The 19,016-nt window shown below is 27.9% G+C and overlaps 1 protein-coding gene across 2 annotated transcripts in view; it reads right to left on the reverse strand.

The window, feature by feature from the left end:
• Nucleotides 1-4,161: 4,161 nt before the first annotated feature.
• LOC122503297 (HEAT repeat-containing protein 6) overlaps nt 4,162-19,016 on the reverse strand; it is a 345,658-nt gene continuing 330,803 nt past the window's right edge. For both annotated transcript variants that reach the window (XM_043613780.1, XM_043613778.1), the window contains 2 exons: nt 4,801-4,917; nt 4,162-4,723 (listed from right to left, as the gene is read on the reverse strand). In XM_043613780.1, coding sequence (XP_043469715.1) covers nt 4,583-4,723; nt 4,801-4,917 — 258 coding nt within the window. In that variant the 3' untranslated portion in view covers nt 4,162-4,582. The remainder of the gene's footprint in view (nt 4,724-4,800; nt 4,918-19,016) is intronic.

The raw sequence follows: 19,016 nt of genomic DNA on the forward strand, positions 1-19,016 counted from the left end.
AATACCTTTGTCTTTTCCACATTCACACTCAAATCTTTATCCCTTACGTACCTCTCAAATTCCCCCATTAATAGTTTCATACCACATTCATCCTCCGCCATTAAGACCACATCATCCGCGTATGCCAACGTGTATACCCTACCCTTTCCCAAAATCACCCCCCCTTTTCCTTTCTTTCCCATTCTCTCTTCCAAATCAGCCATCAACACATTAAACAATATTGGACTAAGGGGACAGCCCTGCCTCAACCCTCTACCCAACCAAAACTCTTCCCCCAATTCCCTCCCAATTTTTACCCTTTCCCTTGTATCCGCATATAGTTCCTTTACCCTCTCAATTAAACCCTGCCCTATTCCCATATTCCTCATCGTCTTCCATAGTATACCCCTATTTACCAAAGGGAACGCTGCTTTAAAGTCAACGAATACCGCTACTACTTTCCCTTTTTCCCTCTTTAAACTACTGTTGACTAAAAAATTTAATACAAAAATGTTGTCCATCGTCCCCATCCCCACCCTAAAGCCCGTTTGATTATGCGGTATAATTCCCCCCTTTCCACTTCTTCCTCCAGTCTTTTTCTTAACACCTCCGCATATATCTTGTACCCTACCGGCATGAGCGTGACTCCCCTATAATCTTCAACTTTCCCCCCCTCCCCCTTCTTTAGAACTGGTACTATTAACCCCGTTTTCCATTCTTCCGGCCAACCCTCTCCCCTCCATACCATATTCACAATCCTCAGCATCTCTTCTCTCACCGCTTGTCTTGTTTAATAAAATTAATATAATTTTGGAAATACTTTACATGTTTTAATGTTCTTTGGATAAAGCTGAAAGAAGCATTCAGTTTATTTTAATACAATTAATGTCAATAGTATTAATTAATGCTAATAGTATTTAACATTAAAATCTACAAGTAAATATGCAAATAAAAAAGCCAAACATGACAGAATTTTATGTATTATCCTAACTTAAATGCTTAACCATTTCTGGTTAAAAAAGTATCAAGCTAAATCAAAAATTGTCTTTTTTAAAACATTTACAATATAAATTTTTTTTAAATTTTTCATTTTTACTCATAGTAATCATAGTAATACAACACTATCCTACCTAATTTTTTTTACACAAAAAACATTTTTATAATAAAGTTTAAAAATTAAAAAATTATATTATTTATATTAATTTATTTTTAAATTTAAATTTATAAGAAAATACAAAATTTTTATAAAATAAAAAAATTTGAATATTAGTCAGTTAAGGGGGGAAACCAAATTAGAACGCTGTTTTTTGCCGTTTTTCGCGAATTTTTTTGAATGAAATAAAACATTTCCACTATGTTGTTCATATATTTAACTGTAATTCATATTTTTTATAGACGTTTATATAAAAAATCTTCCAAATTGGGAGCTATTGCATATAGAGCTGCTCCGCCGGAGTTCATGACTGCCGTGCAGTCCTGAGCCCACAAATTTTGTCCGAAAGCAAAAAATCAAGTTTAATCATATTTTATAAATATTTTATTATTAAGTGAACTAACTTTTAAGTGAAAATATTAAAAATTGAAAAATTGACACTACTTTTAAAAAAAATTAGATTTTTTGCCTACTTTTTTGCAACTTTTTTATTTTAAAAAAGGTACTCAAAATTTTTTTTTTCTTTTCAAGTTTAGTTCACTTAATAATAAATTTAATAACGAACAATTTCCAATTTTTCATTTTAAAATCGGTCAATAACTTTTTGAGCTACACTGTACGGCAGTTTTAAAAATCCTGTTTTGAGAAAAACGCATTTGAAAAAATAGTATCAAAAATTCATATTTATACAAAAAAATTTTTTAAAGTGATTACACTTTAATCGGCTATTTCAACACTATATATCCTTTCATGTGCTTCATAAGTAGCATGTAAGTCTAATAATTCCTCTTTTCGTGACTTTCTGCTCTCCTTAGTCTCAAAAGTGCTACGCTTATTCTACTAATCTACGGTAACCTGGAGCGCGCTCCGTTCATCGCTAGTACAGCAAGGACTTCGAATTTTGCTCTAAAAACTTTGTTAGCCTATTTTTGAATACCTTAACTAACAATTTATGCAAAAAAGAAAAAATCGATTTTTTCAGACGTCTAGTGTTTCCCCCCTTAAGTCATTTTTAGTTTTATTTAAGTATTTTAACATTAAATACTATTATAAAAATACTTTGAAATTAACAGTACAGATCGACGCCTCCCGTTCATACATAATGCTTATAGAAAAAAAATGCAAGATCATTCTTTTTCAATTTTTAGTGCAAAACAATTCTTATTAAAGTTTTCGTGCAATAAAATGCTTATTCAAAATTCTATGCAAAAAAGGAAAATCTGAAATTAGCTTACACTATGAATTTTATGAAATTTTCATTTCAATATAAATTTTAATTACAATTGCTAAAAAAATATTTCTTAATACGTAAGAGAGAATCCATGTTTAAAGTTTCTTATAATAATAGATACGCACTGAAATTCTCAGATATTTAATTGTAATTTAATATTAAAACGAAGATTTAGTGTTACATTTATTGCTCTGTCAGTGGCAATTGTTTTGCACACAATTTTGAATAAGACCTTTTCTTGCACGGAAAATCGAATAAGAATTATGTTGCACCAAAAAGTGAATAAGAATGATCTTGCATTCGCTTTTTAATAAGCATTATATGAACGTGGGGCGTCGAGATGGTCACTCTAAGCTTTAGATTTTTACCAATTTTTAGGAATTTAAAGTTAAAAATCACTTATCAAAATTACTTTCAAAATAAGTCAAACACATGATTCTGAAAGTGGCACCTGTTTATTACCTTCAAGACTCTAATTTTGAACTGAAATAAAAAATATTCTTTTTTTGTTTAAGACAACATAAACTTTTTTATAATAAAGAACTGGGTACTTGTTTAAGATTTATTAAAAAAATATTAAACCATGTAAAGTATTACTGAAATTATATTAATTTTTTAATAAAACAAGGCAAACTCAAGGACGAGATCAAGCATTTTTAAAATGATTCTAGAAAGTTATTTAAATTTCTTTACAAGTTTAATTGTTGAAAAAGTAGATAATTTTAGTGACTTAGACGGGAAAGTTGTTAATTTATTACTTGCATTTCTAAATTACAAAAAAAAATCATTTTATATCATTAAAAAGTAGTATTTCACACAATTTTTAAAAACTTACCTCCTTATCCTTATTTTTAATCACAAAAATTTTTTTCGTCTTATTTTTTTTAATTCTGAAAAGAGAAAAAAAGTGTTCTTCACTTTACACTTTTATTTTTCTGTATTATATACTGCAAAAATCTGTTAATAAACTGTAACTACACTGTAAAAAAAGAGAGTTAAATTTTAACTTCCCAGGGGATTCTATAAAAGTGGCACCCATTGTTGAGTTAATGCCAGGGGAGTTAAATGAAGAGAGTTAAAACTTCACACCCAAATGCTAACTCCCCAATGAAAAAATAACTCGCGCGGGTGTTGAATGAAGGGAGTTAGAAATTAACTCTCTTTTGGAGTTGATTTTCAACTCGAAAAATTTCACTCCAAACTCCCGAGTCCGTTAACTCCCTAAATTTTTTACAGTGTATATATGTATATACTCAAGTATAAAATAGACTACCAATGCAACTCTCTCTCTCTCTCTCTCTCTCTGCTCACTGGTCACTCAATAGACTGCCTACTGGTTGAAAGAAACCCTTCAGACAATAGGCCAGGTACTCGAGCAGACCTTTCGTCCCTGTTTATAACGCAGAAAATCTAACGCTATTGCTTTCTTCCTCTTTCCAAATAGAAATAACATAAATCGGTCTTTGTTTATAACGCAGAAAATCTAACGCTATTGCTTTCTTCCTCTTTCCAAATAAATAAATTCGGTCTCTGTTTATAACGCAGAAAATCTAACGCTATTGCTTTCTTTCTCTTTCGAGGATAAGTAACATTAGACTGTCTCTCTTTACCTAATTTGCATATCTACTCGTTTCATATTAAGGATATTATATTCCTAATTAACGGAAAACATTCATTCGTTAATAGGTTAAAGACATGGAAAGAAAACTTATATTTTAATTTCTAATAAAGATAGAAGATTATTAAAGTGTAATTTTAAAGCTAAAATGTTCTACTGTTATAATATAAAAATAGTAAATTAACGAAAAAAGTCTTTATTATTTAATTCTTGTTCACAATAAATGTAATCATATTATTTTTTATTAGATATTATTTAAATGGTATAAATCGCTTTTAATACAAAATACTAGTTATTGGAGTCATACAATTGCGAGAATACGTGTGGCGATAACGTTAAATTGAGTTATTTATTATTAAGTTGATTTACTGGCACTTATGTTAGAACACAATAATAATTTTTGACATTTATTTATAACATAATAATTTAGAATTTAATATTGTTTTAATATATAAAAATAATAACAAACCAACCAATTTTTATCAAAGATGGAAGAAGTTGACAATTTTTTATTTTTAGCAAATAGTTAATCTTCTTTCCCTGTAGTTTGATGCATATTTTATACTCCTAAAATCATCATTTTCTTTTTAGGTATCTTCTTTTACAGCGCGTTACACATAAACAATTTCTCTAATGTATTTGCAATTTCTCTTTCCTTAATTGTACTACATTCTTGTTTATATTTAGAAAATGTTATTTGAGCATTTATGATATCATCAGCATTTTCAGGTAATATACGATTCTGTACAATAAAATTTGTAATTAAATTATTAATATAAGGAAACATAAAAACTAAGAAATTAGAAAAACAACTTTTACCTGAAATTGTTTCATGTGAACTGTAAAATCTTCCAAATGATCACCGATTTCCGTCCAAAGTGGCAATAAATCTGTTATTTGAGTTTGAACAGCAAGATGACTGAGTGTAAGGCATAACTAAAATCACGACAACAAAATTATTATATCTCTAATTATTTATTAAATGTGCAAATAATTTTTCATTATTACAATAGGGTAGGTCCATGCCTAAAAAATCAAAGTTGTCCCCTACTTCTTCGATTTTGTTGAAACTTCGAAATTTTGAAGTGGAATACTCATAATCAGGTCTCCTGAATGTTGCGACTAGAAGACAATTTTTTATCGGTAATCTACTTTATAATATTTTTAATAATAAGATCCCTCTTTACTTATTTAAGTTTTTCAAGTTTGGAGATCCTAATGAAGAGATACAGAGCAGGTTGAGAGAAAGAAAATGTATTTTAAAAATACCTCAACATAAGACTTGTAAAATGCAAAGGTCTTTCATTATAAGAGGAGCGAGACTGTGAAATAAAATTCCTACTTCAATCAGAGAGATATCGAAGCAATCGACTTTTAAGAAACTATTTTACAACTTTCTATTTAAAAGCAATACAGATTTATTTGAAATCACGTATTGGTAAAATTCTTTATTTTTTCTATTTATTTTTTTTTCTCATTTCTTCTTAGCATGTAGGATTTTCTGATCTACTTTATTATTTTTCCTTTCTTTTTATTGTTTAAATTTCATTATATTAGTATTAGCATTGTATTAAACATCTTCTATAATATATATTGTTGTTATTATCGTTTTTTTATTAAGATATACTTATCATAATATACAACTATGTACTGTTCATTGAAGGGCTTGTTAGCCCTAGGAACTTTAATCAAATAAATAAAATAAATAAATAAATACATGCCAGTAAAAAACCCTAAATCGATTTCGAAAAATTTTGGATTTACGAGGGTTTTTAACATTTTTTTGAAATTTTGAACATGGTATAACTCAAAGGAAAATGAATGAAGTTTTCAGGAAATGCTTATTATTTACAGACAATTTAAGAAAATATTTTATAAAAAAATTTTTTTTTAAACGAATTATTTAAAATATAATTTTTTAATAAACAATTTTTTGAAAAGTGCCATTTTTTTGCTTTTAATAACAATGATTCAATTCCCACTTATTTCAAGAGTATTTTCCAAACAAAAAATTGATGGAGGGTCTGAAACTTTAGTAGATATTGAATTTTTTGTCCTTGCGCACAACCGTAAAAAGCGCATTTTCAGACTATACTCTACATACGAACTAATGTTCAAAATCACCTATAATTCGTAAATTTTAACCAAATTTAATTTTTCTTTTTGGAGAATTGACATTCTATAAATTTAAAACAGATTTAAAACAGATTAAAACAGATTTAAACAGATTTAAATTTTTAGATTTTTTTAGATTTTTAACAGATTTAAACACCAGATTTAAAACATAATTATTAAAATATTTAAGCAAAATTTAAACAAATTATTATTGTTTATTACTAATAATTTACAGAATAGTATACTAGAAACAAATTATAATTTAAACAAAAATAAGAATAATAATAATTTCTTTAAAAATTGTGTAAATAATAATTGTACTTTTAATTTTAATCTGGCTAGGTCCATGCCAAAAAAATTAAAGTTGTCCCCTAGTTCTTCGATTTCTATGAAACTTCGAGAAATTGTCACCGAACACATGCAAATGAAAAGAGTAAAAACGATTTTGTAATTATTTGTTAATCATGATTATAAATATTAAATAAAAAACAAATTGCCTATATTGGAAGCTTTTGAAATTTAAATACTTTCGGAGACATTAAAAACAAAAACACTTTATTGAGTTTACAAAATTAAGTAAAATTAACTTTCGGAAGTCAAAATAACACAATTAATATTAAATTTAATTGTTATTAACAATTTTTTAACCAAGTCAATTCTTATAAACAATTATTTTAAACAGATGAGTTTTAACTGAAGCAAATAATAATAAACAATAATAATTTGTTTAAATCTTGCTTAAATATTAATTAATAAATATTTATAAATAAATATTAAATATATTAATAAATTAATATTTATAAATAAATATTAAATATTAATAAATTAATATTAATGTTTTAAATCTGCATCCTTATTTATGTAAGGACCGGTAAATTGCAAAATTGGAAAAAAATACACCTCTCTAGGTACAATATGTAAAAAGTTAGTATTTAACAATAATAATAATAATTTGTTTGAACAAATATAAATTTAAAAAATGCACAGTATTCTTACAAATTTATAGCCTGAAATTCTCCAAAAGAAAAATTGAATTCGGTTAAAATTTACGAATTATAGGTGATTTTGAACATTAGTTCGTATGTAGAGTATAGCCTGAAAATGCGCTTTTTACGGTTGCGCGCAAGGACAAAAAATTCAATATCTCCTAAAGTTTCAGACACTGTTACAAAAATTTAATATAACTGTTCTATTACTATAAACACGTGTTTATTTTCACTAAAGTTCATATATAAAACATATGTATAATTATTTTTTTTAATAAATATGTTACAGTCAATTTATTATTTTAGCATTGTATATATCGGTCCCACAATTCAAAAGGAAGTTGAAGTGAAATCACTTTCAAGCTTGCGTGGCTATGCGGTATGCGTATTCGACTTGTGTCCTTAAGGTCTAGGGTTCCATCCAACGTGAGTGCGAAATTTTTCATTCATAGTTTTAAGTGTTCTGTGTATAATTCTTAATAGAGTTACATAAAGTATAAGTTTAAATAATTATTAACAATGATGATAATAATTTAGTCATTAAATTAAATAAATAAGATAGTCTGCTTAAATTAATAAAAAAATAAGAAAAATATTTTTTAAAATTTTGGGAAATTGAAAATTAAATATTAATTATCAAAAATTAGAGTAAATTTTTAAAATATTAAAGAATAAAATACACCATTGGAAAGAGGACGAAAAAACCTTTTAGAAACATATTCTAAAAAATTTTTCCCATTACAAGTATGTTCAGAAAAAATTCACAAAGTAGCCGGTGTTGGCAAAATTGGTCAAATTGACCCCCACTACCCCCTTTAAATTTTCTAAAAAATCAAAAATATTTTTTGGGGCACATTTCTACTTAATAGAACAACAAATTCCCTGAGTTTCAATTTTTTCAAGAAGTTGAAATTTCAACTTAGGACATTTCACGTAAAATGCCTCATATACATTGCTCCTAACTCTCCTTGTAACTGACATACAGATTTTACTGGCGCGTAAATTTGTTTTAATCTTTCTGTTAATTGTTTTATTGTATTAAAATTATTTCCTATTATAACACAACCACACAAAAAAAAATTCTGATCTGGGGGTCTCACTATGTAGACTTTATGGTTTTTGGGTCGCTGAATCCGAATCCGAGGTCCATTTAACCCCATCAGATCAGGATTTTGACATAACCTCAAAAAACCAATATGGCGGACACATTTTTGAAAAGTTTATCGGATTCGCTTGAAATTCGTTACTCGGGGGTTTTTGGGGTCGCTGATTACGAATTTAAAGTCTGATTTCAAAAATTCAAAATGGCGGATCCAATATGGCGGACACGTTTTTGAAAAATTCATCGGATTCGCTTGAAATTCGTTACTCTGGGGTTTTTGGGGTCGCTGATTACGAATCTGATGTCGGTTTTTCAAAATTCAAAATGGCGGATCCAATATGGCTGACACAGAGATATTGGATCCGCCATTTTGAATTTTTGAAATCTGACTTCAAATTCGTAATCAGCGACCCCAAAAACCCCCGAGTAACGAATTTCAAGCGAATCCGATGAATTTTTCAAAAACGTGTGCGCCATATTGGATCCGCCATTTTGAATTTTTGAAATCAGACTTCAAATTCGTAATCAGCGACCCCAAAAACCCCCGAGTAACGAATGTCAAGCGAATCCAATGAACTTTTCAAAAATGTGTCCGCCATATTGGTTTTTTGAGGTTATGTCAAATTCCTGATCTGATGAGGTTAAATGGACCTCGGATTCGGATTCAGCGACCCAAAAAACATAAAGTCTACATAGTGAGACCCCCAGATCAGAACTTTTTTTTTGTGTGGCTGTGTAATTCTTCTTGCTTCACCCGAAATTCGACTTCTAATTAATTTAACTTGTGCAACTTCAGGAAGCATAGACTTTGCTTCTAAACAACTTTTAATAAAAATTGACAATGGTAAATTTTTTCCGTCAAACATAGGTAATGTTTCTAAAGCATCGCGTAATGAGACTTGTTGATTATTTGGTAGAGCCATGTTTTCTTTAAAATTGTTATTATTTTCAGTACTGTTAAGGGAATTACTGTCAGAATTGTCGTTTGTTTCAATTTTGGCAGTCAAATAATTATTTAAGCTTTTATTTGAATTTTGTTCAGTTAAGGTTTTTTCTGTAATGGTATTTTCACTATCGCTTTTGTCACTGTCAGAAGAGTTATCGTCACTGCTAAAAAGTCGAGATTGAATAAAGCCTGAGTCAAATTCTTTTTGTATTTCTTCGTGATCAGGTTTGTCTTTAAAATATCTGGGCGTACTTGTATGCGGTTTTGTTTTAAAATTAGGAATTTCCGAATTTAATTTTAAATCTGGATTATTTTTATTTGAAAACGAGTTAATCGGTAGTATTTTTATTCAAAGAAGACATTAAAAAATGTCATAATATTAATTTGATAATCTTGTTTTGGAGAAAAATTTATATTGAATATATTTGTTTTTATAAAATTTGAATATTTTCTGGGAAATGACTATTAGTAATGTATATAGGGTGTAGGCAATTGATTTCTAATTGCTTTGCGTAGCGCGTGTGTTTATTATTCTTAAATGAAGAGAAATTATTTCGATGAAAATATCTATATCACTTTCGTTTGACAATTGTAATATGGTCAGATATAAAGAATGTTTAAATATGTAAATTTGAACTCATGCAAATATGTTCAGAGTAAATATTATAATGCAGGAAATATTATGAAATTAAGTGTGACAAATTTGTGTGAGTAATAAAATAACAATTTTATAATTATATATATTTTTTATTATATTTTCTGTCAATAAACCATGTAATTTATTATTTATTTTATTTTTATTATTATTTATTATTATTTTTATTATTATTAATTTTATTTGCTATTTTTATTTATTATTAATTTATTTAATTTTTATTTTATTTATTTATTATTTTATTTAATTTGAAATTATTAAAATGTAAAAATTTATCAAATAATTTATTATTATTTAATTACATGAATTAATTAATTCTAAAAAAAATTTATCAAAAAAGGTAAAGATTTATAAAAATGTTACAAAATTTTAATATTTGGGTGATTTGCACGTAACTGTAATATTTGGCCGCGTCAAAGAAAACACATTCAAAATAAAAAATTTTTGCTTGGGTATGGATACATTTCATTATAAAACCTATTCGCAACCACAAATATGTACAAATAAATATTATAATTTTTGATAAATTGCGGAATTCTCTCCAAAATTTCAGCTCCGTGGCGTGTCCGTTTTTTAAAATTTTAAGTTAAAATTCAGAAATTTTATTGAAAACGCCGAAACTGGAAACGAAAATTTTTGTAATATGAATTGTGTAGGGGAGAGGGCCCTAAGGTGGTCACCCAGCTTTTGAACGACTGTAGATTTCAAATGAAATTATATACAAAGGTCAATAATACGGCGTTTGAAACTTTATCTTATTACCTAACTTCCTGTTATAAAGTTTTTTTCATTTCATTAATAAAAAAAAGTAATGGCACTTTTTAAAAAAAATTGAAAATTCGACTTTTAAAAAAGTGGCCCCAATGTGGTCACCATTAAGAATTCACTAAAAAAGTTTTTAAAAAATGTAAAAAACGTATAATTAAGTTGTTTATTTAATATTAATTGTTTTTCAGGATCACAGAAACATATTACATATTTTTTTTCCACTTTGTCCTTTCGTCAAAAATGATACTTTTTGTGTATGTATTAGACAGGTAAAAGTTTGAAAATAATTCTATTTCATTATTATTTATCATAAAACTAAAAAATTGATAAAATTCACATTCACAGTGATAAATGTTGATAAATATAGCGTACAAACACATTTTCATAAAAAATCAAAAGTGACCACCTTGTGGCCAAAAAAGTGTCCACCTTAGGGCCAAGACACAATTTTTTAAACGTTAATGAAAAAATTTTTTAAAGCACAATATTAATTATATTCATTTGGAATATTATTGTACGATATATAAAGATAATTGTAACGATTTTTACTAATTTAAAATGGTTAATTTCGTTGATTTTAACACCCTGAGAAAAAAATTTCTCGATCATTTAAAAACAGAAATTTTACGACGTTCACGTTGCAAAGAGACTCATACGACTATTTACCTCAAAACTTTACTAAAATCTTTGTCTTCTCTGGTTATGTCAAGCTGATAGTAAATAGTAAATATTTTTGCTAGGGCTATTTTGTGCATCAAAATGCTTTTTTTAACTCAGTGATTTATTCAAATTCAGAATTAAAAGAAAATCAACTTTTGCATATGTTGTACTTCCTTCTGAATGTTTCCTATGAGTTAGTCAATGAAATAAACTTTTTTGTCGGAGTTGTAGTCATTAAAAGTTGTGCACAAAATAGACCCCGGGATGGGTCTTTACAATCTTCTCAACATCACTACTAAACTTTCCTAACTCACAAACTCTTTGGGGTCCCTACTTTTGCGGCTGCAGCCGACTTAGGTTAGGAGTACTCGCATTCGCCTGGACATTTGGCCAGGGGAGAGGAAAACTGCAGAAAACCTACTTCCCGAGTACAACCGGTTTATTGACGTCGAGTCATGAATGTACATTTGGATAGCCATCACAAATGCACAAACATAGCCTCGGGCGTCAGAACCTCCCGTTTGATATATCTCGATCAGCGAAAAAACCGAGACTGTAGCGATATTCACAGAGGGTCACCCATTCAAGCACTAACCGCGCTCAAATGGTGCTTAACCTCTGTGATCGCAAGCCACAAGTTCCGCCAACCGAGCTATACCATCGGTTATTTATAATTAATATTTTAAGGTTAAATGAATAACAATTTAATATCTAATACACTTTTCCAGTTATTTTAAGAGAAACGAGAGAAATAGTTACGTGAAAATCACCCATATCTGTCTCGTATTAAAAAATGTTTTATCATTTTCTTAATGTTAAGTACTTTGTGGTGAGTAAAAATGTTTGAAAATGTACTCAATTCCCACAATACTTAATGTTAAAAGTTAAAAACAAAGACGCTTATAACTTTCTTCACAAGTACCCACAGGTCTCAAAAATTTAACAACATTTTTTAAAACCTTTATCTAACAGTGGTACAAATTTCAACAAATTGGTTAATTCTATTTGCGAAATAACTTCCTTATTATCTTGAAGAAGATCTGTAATTGCCTTTTTATAAACATTTTACAATATAGCGTAGTTTATACGAGTTTAAAAAAAGGCATGTTTTGTAACCGACTTTCAAATTTTTTCGCTTATAACGAATTCTTGAAATGATACAGTTAAATTTAATATTTAGTTTTCGTGTTTTATATTTTTTAATATTTTGCAAAAAAGGTGTAATCTTTTTCCAATCTTTCAGAAGAAAAAGAAAACAGATCTTAAATTCTTAGTCACATTTTCATATACACCCAATGTAATAAGGTTTTGAGTATCATAAGACAAAAGCAGAAATATTGCGCGTGCGTAGCTCTACTAGTAACATGTAATACTCAATTATAGAGAGTTTTAAAGCAATACATTAAAAAATATAAAATTTGAAAAATTTCGATTGTTTGAAATTTTTGAAAACATTTTTATACTTACATGTTAGTTATACTACATTATTTTTGGCAAAGCTATTCTAAAATGTGACTAAATTACATGCTATACTCAATTATAGAGAGTTTAAAAGCATTTTTTAAAAAAATTGAAAATTTTTGATTTTTTAATTTTTTGAAAAAATTGCATATCTTCCGTTCTAATTAATATTTTTCAAATCTGTAAATTTATAAACCTTCCTTGGCCAAAAGGTCTAACATTCTGCCAAATTTGGTTTCAAACGGTTCAGACGTTTTTAAGTGATGCGCGAACAAAGATTCTGTGACATACATATATGGGCAATTCTACGTGAGATTTTAGTCGATCTCTTAAAATTATAAGTCCGAAAATATTGAGTTTAGGAAAAAGTTGTCAAAGAATGAAAGATTTTAAAAAAATTTTTTATTAAAAGAAAATTTTTTTTATAAACAAATTAATTTTTTTAACTTTGGGCCGGATTTTTTTTATTTTTTTAAAATTTATTTATACCTTATAATATAGAGAAGATTTTCCAAAAAGTCCCGAAATGGGCCTGATGTATTAAATGAGTTTTAAAACATTTTCAAAAATCACTTGCAAGCATCACAGTGGGATTTTTTTACAAATAACTTTTTAAAAATGTCTACAGCGTATAATTTTTAATCTATTTGAGTGTTCTTTGTTTTAAATTAAAGGGTCTACGCTTTAAACAGTTTTAAAAAGTTAATTGTACAAAAGTCCCACTGTGATGCTTGCAAGTGATTTTTGAAAATGTTTTAAAACTCATTTAACACATCAGGCCCATTTCGGGACTTTTTGGAAAATCTTCTCTATATTTCAAGGTATAAATAAATTTAAAAAAAAATAAAAAAAAATCCGGCTCAAAGTTAAAAAATAGTATATTTCGTAACGAGTGCGAGCAGTTGTCAATTTTTGAATGAGCACATTTTTAGGAATAAACTGTAGGCGAAGCGACAAAAGTTACAATCAAGAAAAGCGTGTGATTTTTTGGTTTTGCTTAGGGTAAGTGTGGGTATTCCTGCGAGTGACACAATTAATGCGATTTTTAAAAAATTATTATTTTCATTTTGAAATATACGCCTAATTTTTTCAAAATAATTACAAAATTTATTTTGAATCTTACTTGATAGAATAGCTCATAAAAATGTACATTCCGACAATTATTAATTTCTTTATTTAAATTTAAAATATATTATGACAGAATTCTGTGAAATTATCAAATATGTCAGTCATGAATGCATATTAAAAACCGTTGATATTTCCAATATTCACTATAGTATACATGTTTCAGTGTTACTAATGAAAGAAGTACACTTTATTATTTGAAAAATATATTAATTTACCCATCTATTATTGATTTTTAATTAATAATACTTAAAACTATATTAGTAGCAGAATTTTTACTGCATGTTCGTATTATTGCGATTTTTAAATACGTTTACTGCCCAGTAAAAAAAGAAGTATTGAGTGGAGCGTTTAGGAATTGAGTGAAGCTCTGAGCCAATACGGATTCGAGTAAAAACCGTATTGGGACGTTTGACTCAATCTTTTTTTCATCCGCCGAATACGGTCTTATTTTAGCATTAAAATTAAAATCACATGAGCAGAGTACACATTATAAATTGAAAGCACAATTGTCATGGAATGTAAAAATGCCGATTTAGATAAGAAACAGTGAATATTTGTTAAAAATTGGTAAAAACAAAGTTTGACAAGCGCGACTGAATTTACCATGTGAATAAATGAAGTGGTAAGTTTAAATGGACTAAAAGAAATCTACTGTTACCGACAGAAAGTTCCTAGAGAATTGTAAAACAATGAAATTTCATTGTTTTGTTCAAGATTTGTTGAATTTACCACAATTCTCTAGGAACTTTTTGTCGGTAGAAGTAGATTTCTTTTAGTTCATTTCGTCCATTTAAACTTCCCACTTCATTTATTCACATGGTAAATTCAGTCGCGCTTGTCAAACTTTGCTTTTACCAATTTTTAACAAATTTTCACTGTTTCGCATCGAAATCGGCATTTTTACATTCGAGGACAATTGTGCTTTCAATTTATAATGTGTACTCTGCTCATGTAATTTTAATGCTAAATTAAGACCGTATTCGGCGGATGAAAAAAAGATTAAGTCAAACGTCCCAATACGAGCTTTGCAAAGTTAACCTACACTAAAAATTCGCAGAAATACCCACACTTACCCTACTCGTGGAGGAAGTTTTGTAGTTTCAGCAAAAAATAGAAATTTGTTATTTAAATTATAAAATAAATTCTTTTATATAATTATTCACATACTATAGGTATCAATGATACTAGAAAAAGTAAGCACGCTGCTTACTCTCGAGAGGAGAACGGTTCTCCTTTTTGGGGAAAGCGGGTAGACTTTTTGGAAAGTAAGCGGCTCTATTTGTGTGGAGAAGAGAACCGATAGGGGAGAGTCTCCAGTTGTGAGACGGGTTTCATTTTTGACCCGTAAATTGTAAACGGGTAAACGAAATTGTAAATAAAATACACCGTTCGAAAGGTAACAGAAATACGCAACTTTTATTAAAAGAAAGTGTAGTGTTTCGATGAACTCAAAAAATTTTACGATACATTTTCCGAGCACATCGCTTTTTTCAAACAAAAAAAATGTCTCCAGTTGTGAGACACTCATTAAAAATTGCTAAAATTTAATAAGTTTAAAATAAAACGTTATGTTTAGTAGAAATAATTAAATATATTAATAATATATATTATTATATAATAAATAATAATATTTATTCGCCAAAATATGACTATCAAATAAACACAATTTAATAGCTTCAACAAGAGCATTAAAATTGATTTCTTCTGAATCAATTGACTTTTTTCCACTTGACATGCCCAAAAATACTAGAAAAAAAATCAAAACAACATTTAAATAGTATGCCTGCAAAGTCGTATTTTTTATGCTGCCCAGATGGGTGTTGACACCGTCTCACAATTGGTGATATGCTGTGTCTTACACCCAGAAATTGGCGCTATTTTTAAAAAGGAAAATTAAATTATTTTCAACCGTAGATTGGAACAATGCAATATTGCATCACAAAATATAAGGAAAACACTAAAAGAAAATGCATTACATTTACCTTTTCCAATTAATTAACTTGGAAAAAAAGTACTTTGCATTTATTGAAAAAACGCTTTTTAGTCGATTATCACACACAGTGTTGGTATTTAACAAAAACAGTTTATATATCCGCTTCGGCGTACACGAAAAAGTTGGCTCATATAAAAAGAAATGTTTTTATATAAACCAATCGGCTTTTTAATATTGCATGTTAAAAAAAATTGACTGTCTCACAACTGGAGGTGTCTCACAACTGGAGACTCTCCCCTACTCCTCAAAAAGTATAACCGTTCGACGTTTGCGGCGCTACTGCTGTGCTTTATAAAGGAAAAACAGCGCTCTCTTGCCAAATCAAACGGCTCTCTTTTTTTTCTCTCCGTGTATAAGACCCTGAACAATTGTCCGAAAGTATGTATGTGTGTGTATGTGTATATATGAGGCATTTTACGTGAAATGTCCTAAGTTGAAATTTCAACTTCTTGAAAAAAATTGAAACTCAGGGAATTTGTTGTTCTATCGAATAGAAATGTGCCCCAAAAAACATTTTTGATTTTTTCGAAAATTTGGAGGGGGTAGAGGGGGGTCAATTTGACCAATTTTGCTAACACCGGCTACTTTGTGAATTTTTTCTAAACATACTTGTAATGAGAAAAATTTTGTAGAATATGTTTCTGCAAGGTTTTTTCGTCCACTTTCCAATGGTGAATTTCATTTTTTAATATTTTAAGAATTGACCCAAATTTTTGATAATTAATATTCAATTTCCCAAAAATCGGTCCATTTTATTTGAAAATAAATTATTGCAAACAAAAGCTGAGGTTTTTTCCTATCAGCATGTTAATATCAAGACGAATCGATTGATGTATATAAAGTACACTGAAAAAAATACATGAGACATTTTCAACTACATCCCCTTAGTAGAGTAAAAAGTAATAAAACGAACTACTTTTTTAGTTAGTCTGGCTACTTTTGATACTTATTTTAACTGTTTTATGTTGTTAAAAATTATTAATTAAATTAATGTAATTTTATAGTTAACTTTGTAACTGCAGGTATGTTACAGAAATGACTACAGAAAGTAGTAGATTCTACTACACTGTAAAAATTTTTCGAAATTTTTCTTACTGAAAAGTTAGAAATATTTCGAAAAACGTTGAGAAAATGATTTTGCTATACCAAGTTCGACATTTTTCAAAAAGTATAGAATAAATTCGAAACTTTTTCGAAATTTTTCGAAAAGTGAGTAAGATTAAGTATATTTCGTAAAAAGTTCGAAATTTTTCTTACTCATTTCGAATTTTTTCTCTACTAGTTATGAAGTATTGCAAAATGTTTTAGTAAATTTTCTAATTTTGTTACAAATTACAATCTTTCTAAAAACTTTAAGATATTTTTCTACCCATGTACAACAAAATTTCTAATAATATTCATAAATTTTTCTTAAAAATGTAGAAGTTCAAATATCGTATGGTTATTTATTTATTAAGAACAAATTCTGTATTTTTTAATATAGTAAAAATTAATAATTAATGACACTACAGTTTAAAAGATATTTGAATTTAAACATATAACAATTTTATATTAATGGATTATATAGTCCACCCTTGTTATTAAGTTTTTGTAAAACAAACTATTTTTTTATTAATAACAAATCATTTTCATCATAAATTTTATTTGAAAATGCTGACCATCAAAAATTCAGAAATATTTTTATAAATATAATCTAACATTTTATCATAATTTTAGTCTATTTATAAATAATTATTATTTTACAAATAATTAAAATAAACAGTTTTATTTATTATTATAACAAGAAAAATTTTTTCCTGCAAGCAAAGTTGTGAATTTTTAAAGTATTTCATAGTTTCTAAAGATATTTGTCACATCTGGTTTGCCATCGGTTGACCATCTCTAAGGGTTCCTTATTGTAAACGGGTCTATTTTATAAGTTTTCGGTTCTAGTTTTTTTCTTATAGATTCATTTAGAAAGAAAATTTGAAGTATTCGTGAGTTTCAAATATTGACTGTAAAATCTTCTTCCAAAAGACTTTCGAGCGTCAGTTGCTCTTTAGCATTTGTCAGAAATACACTAAAATCGCGTGTGACAAAATTATTTTAAAGTTAGTATTTCGTTGTGAATTAATTTTTTTGTAGGGTATAGTTCTAAAATGTTGTGGTGAAGTGAATATTTTTAAGTAAACATTTTTTTGTTGTCAAGTGAATTGTTTAAAGTTATTTTTGTGTGATAAAGAAGTAATGTATTTTAAATTTATGTTGTGTGAAAATTATTAAATTAATGTATTCAACGAAATCAAAAAATTATGTGAAATAATTGTAATTTAATTGTAATAATTACCATACTTATTTATAATTAAAATTGTTAATTTATAATAAAAGAAAAACTTTATAAATGTATACTTATATGATTAAATCGTTTTATCTCTATTTTGCACCCATTTATAATTTTTTTGCTAATTGGAACAGCATTTATTAAATAACTGCAGTTAATATTAGTGAACAAATAATACCAAATGAAATTAAAAAACATCCTTACTATTTGTAGAGCAAAAAATCTTTATAAGCTTTGCAATTTTTCTAAATTTTTGGTTAGAAAAATATCCGAAAATTTTACTAAATATATCGGAACACGTTGCTATAAATATCGAACAAAGTTTCGAAATTTATCTAAATATTTTGTTCGAAAAAAATCGAATAGGTTGTAGAAATTTTTCTTAACGTTTGGTTAGAAAAAAGTCGAAAGGAGTTTCGAAATTTATCTAAAAACGTTGCTAGAAAATTCGAACTGAGTTTCGAAATTTTTCTTACCACTCTGTTCGGAAAAATTCGAAACAGATTTCGAAGTTTTTCGACATTATTGTTTCGAAAAATTTCTAACCTTTGCGAAATAAAACTGGCAAACAGTTTTTCGAAAAATTTCGAAAAAAATTTTTACAGTGTACTTAAAGTAGTTCGATAGACTAATTTTGTAGTAGTTTTTACTTCTTCTAGGAGTTGAATTATTTTCCATGTAATTTATGTTATAGGTTTTTATAAAAGATTATCAACTGTGAAAAGTTGTAAATGCAACTACTTTAAGTAGTAAAATTAACTACAGTTATCAGTTGAACTGTGTCAGGAATGCCTTTAAGTATTAAGCAACTCATCGAAGCGGGCGAGCGTGGTTAGGTGGTTGGGTTATCGGTTTACGAATGTTAGGGTCGAGCGTTCAACTCCCGACGTTTAGAGATTTT

Source organism: Leptopilina heterotoma, unplaced genomic scaffold, assembly GCF_015476425.1.
Source record: "Leptopilina heterotoma isolate Lh14 unplaced genomic scaffold, ASM1547642v1 Lhet_256, whole genome shotgun sequence".
Taxonomy (NCBI): Eukaryota; Metazoa; Arthropoda; class Insecta; order Hymenoptera; family Figitidae; genus Leptopilina; species Leptopilina heterotoma.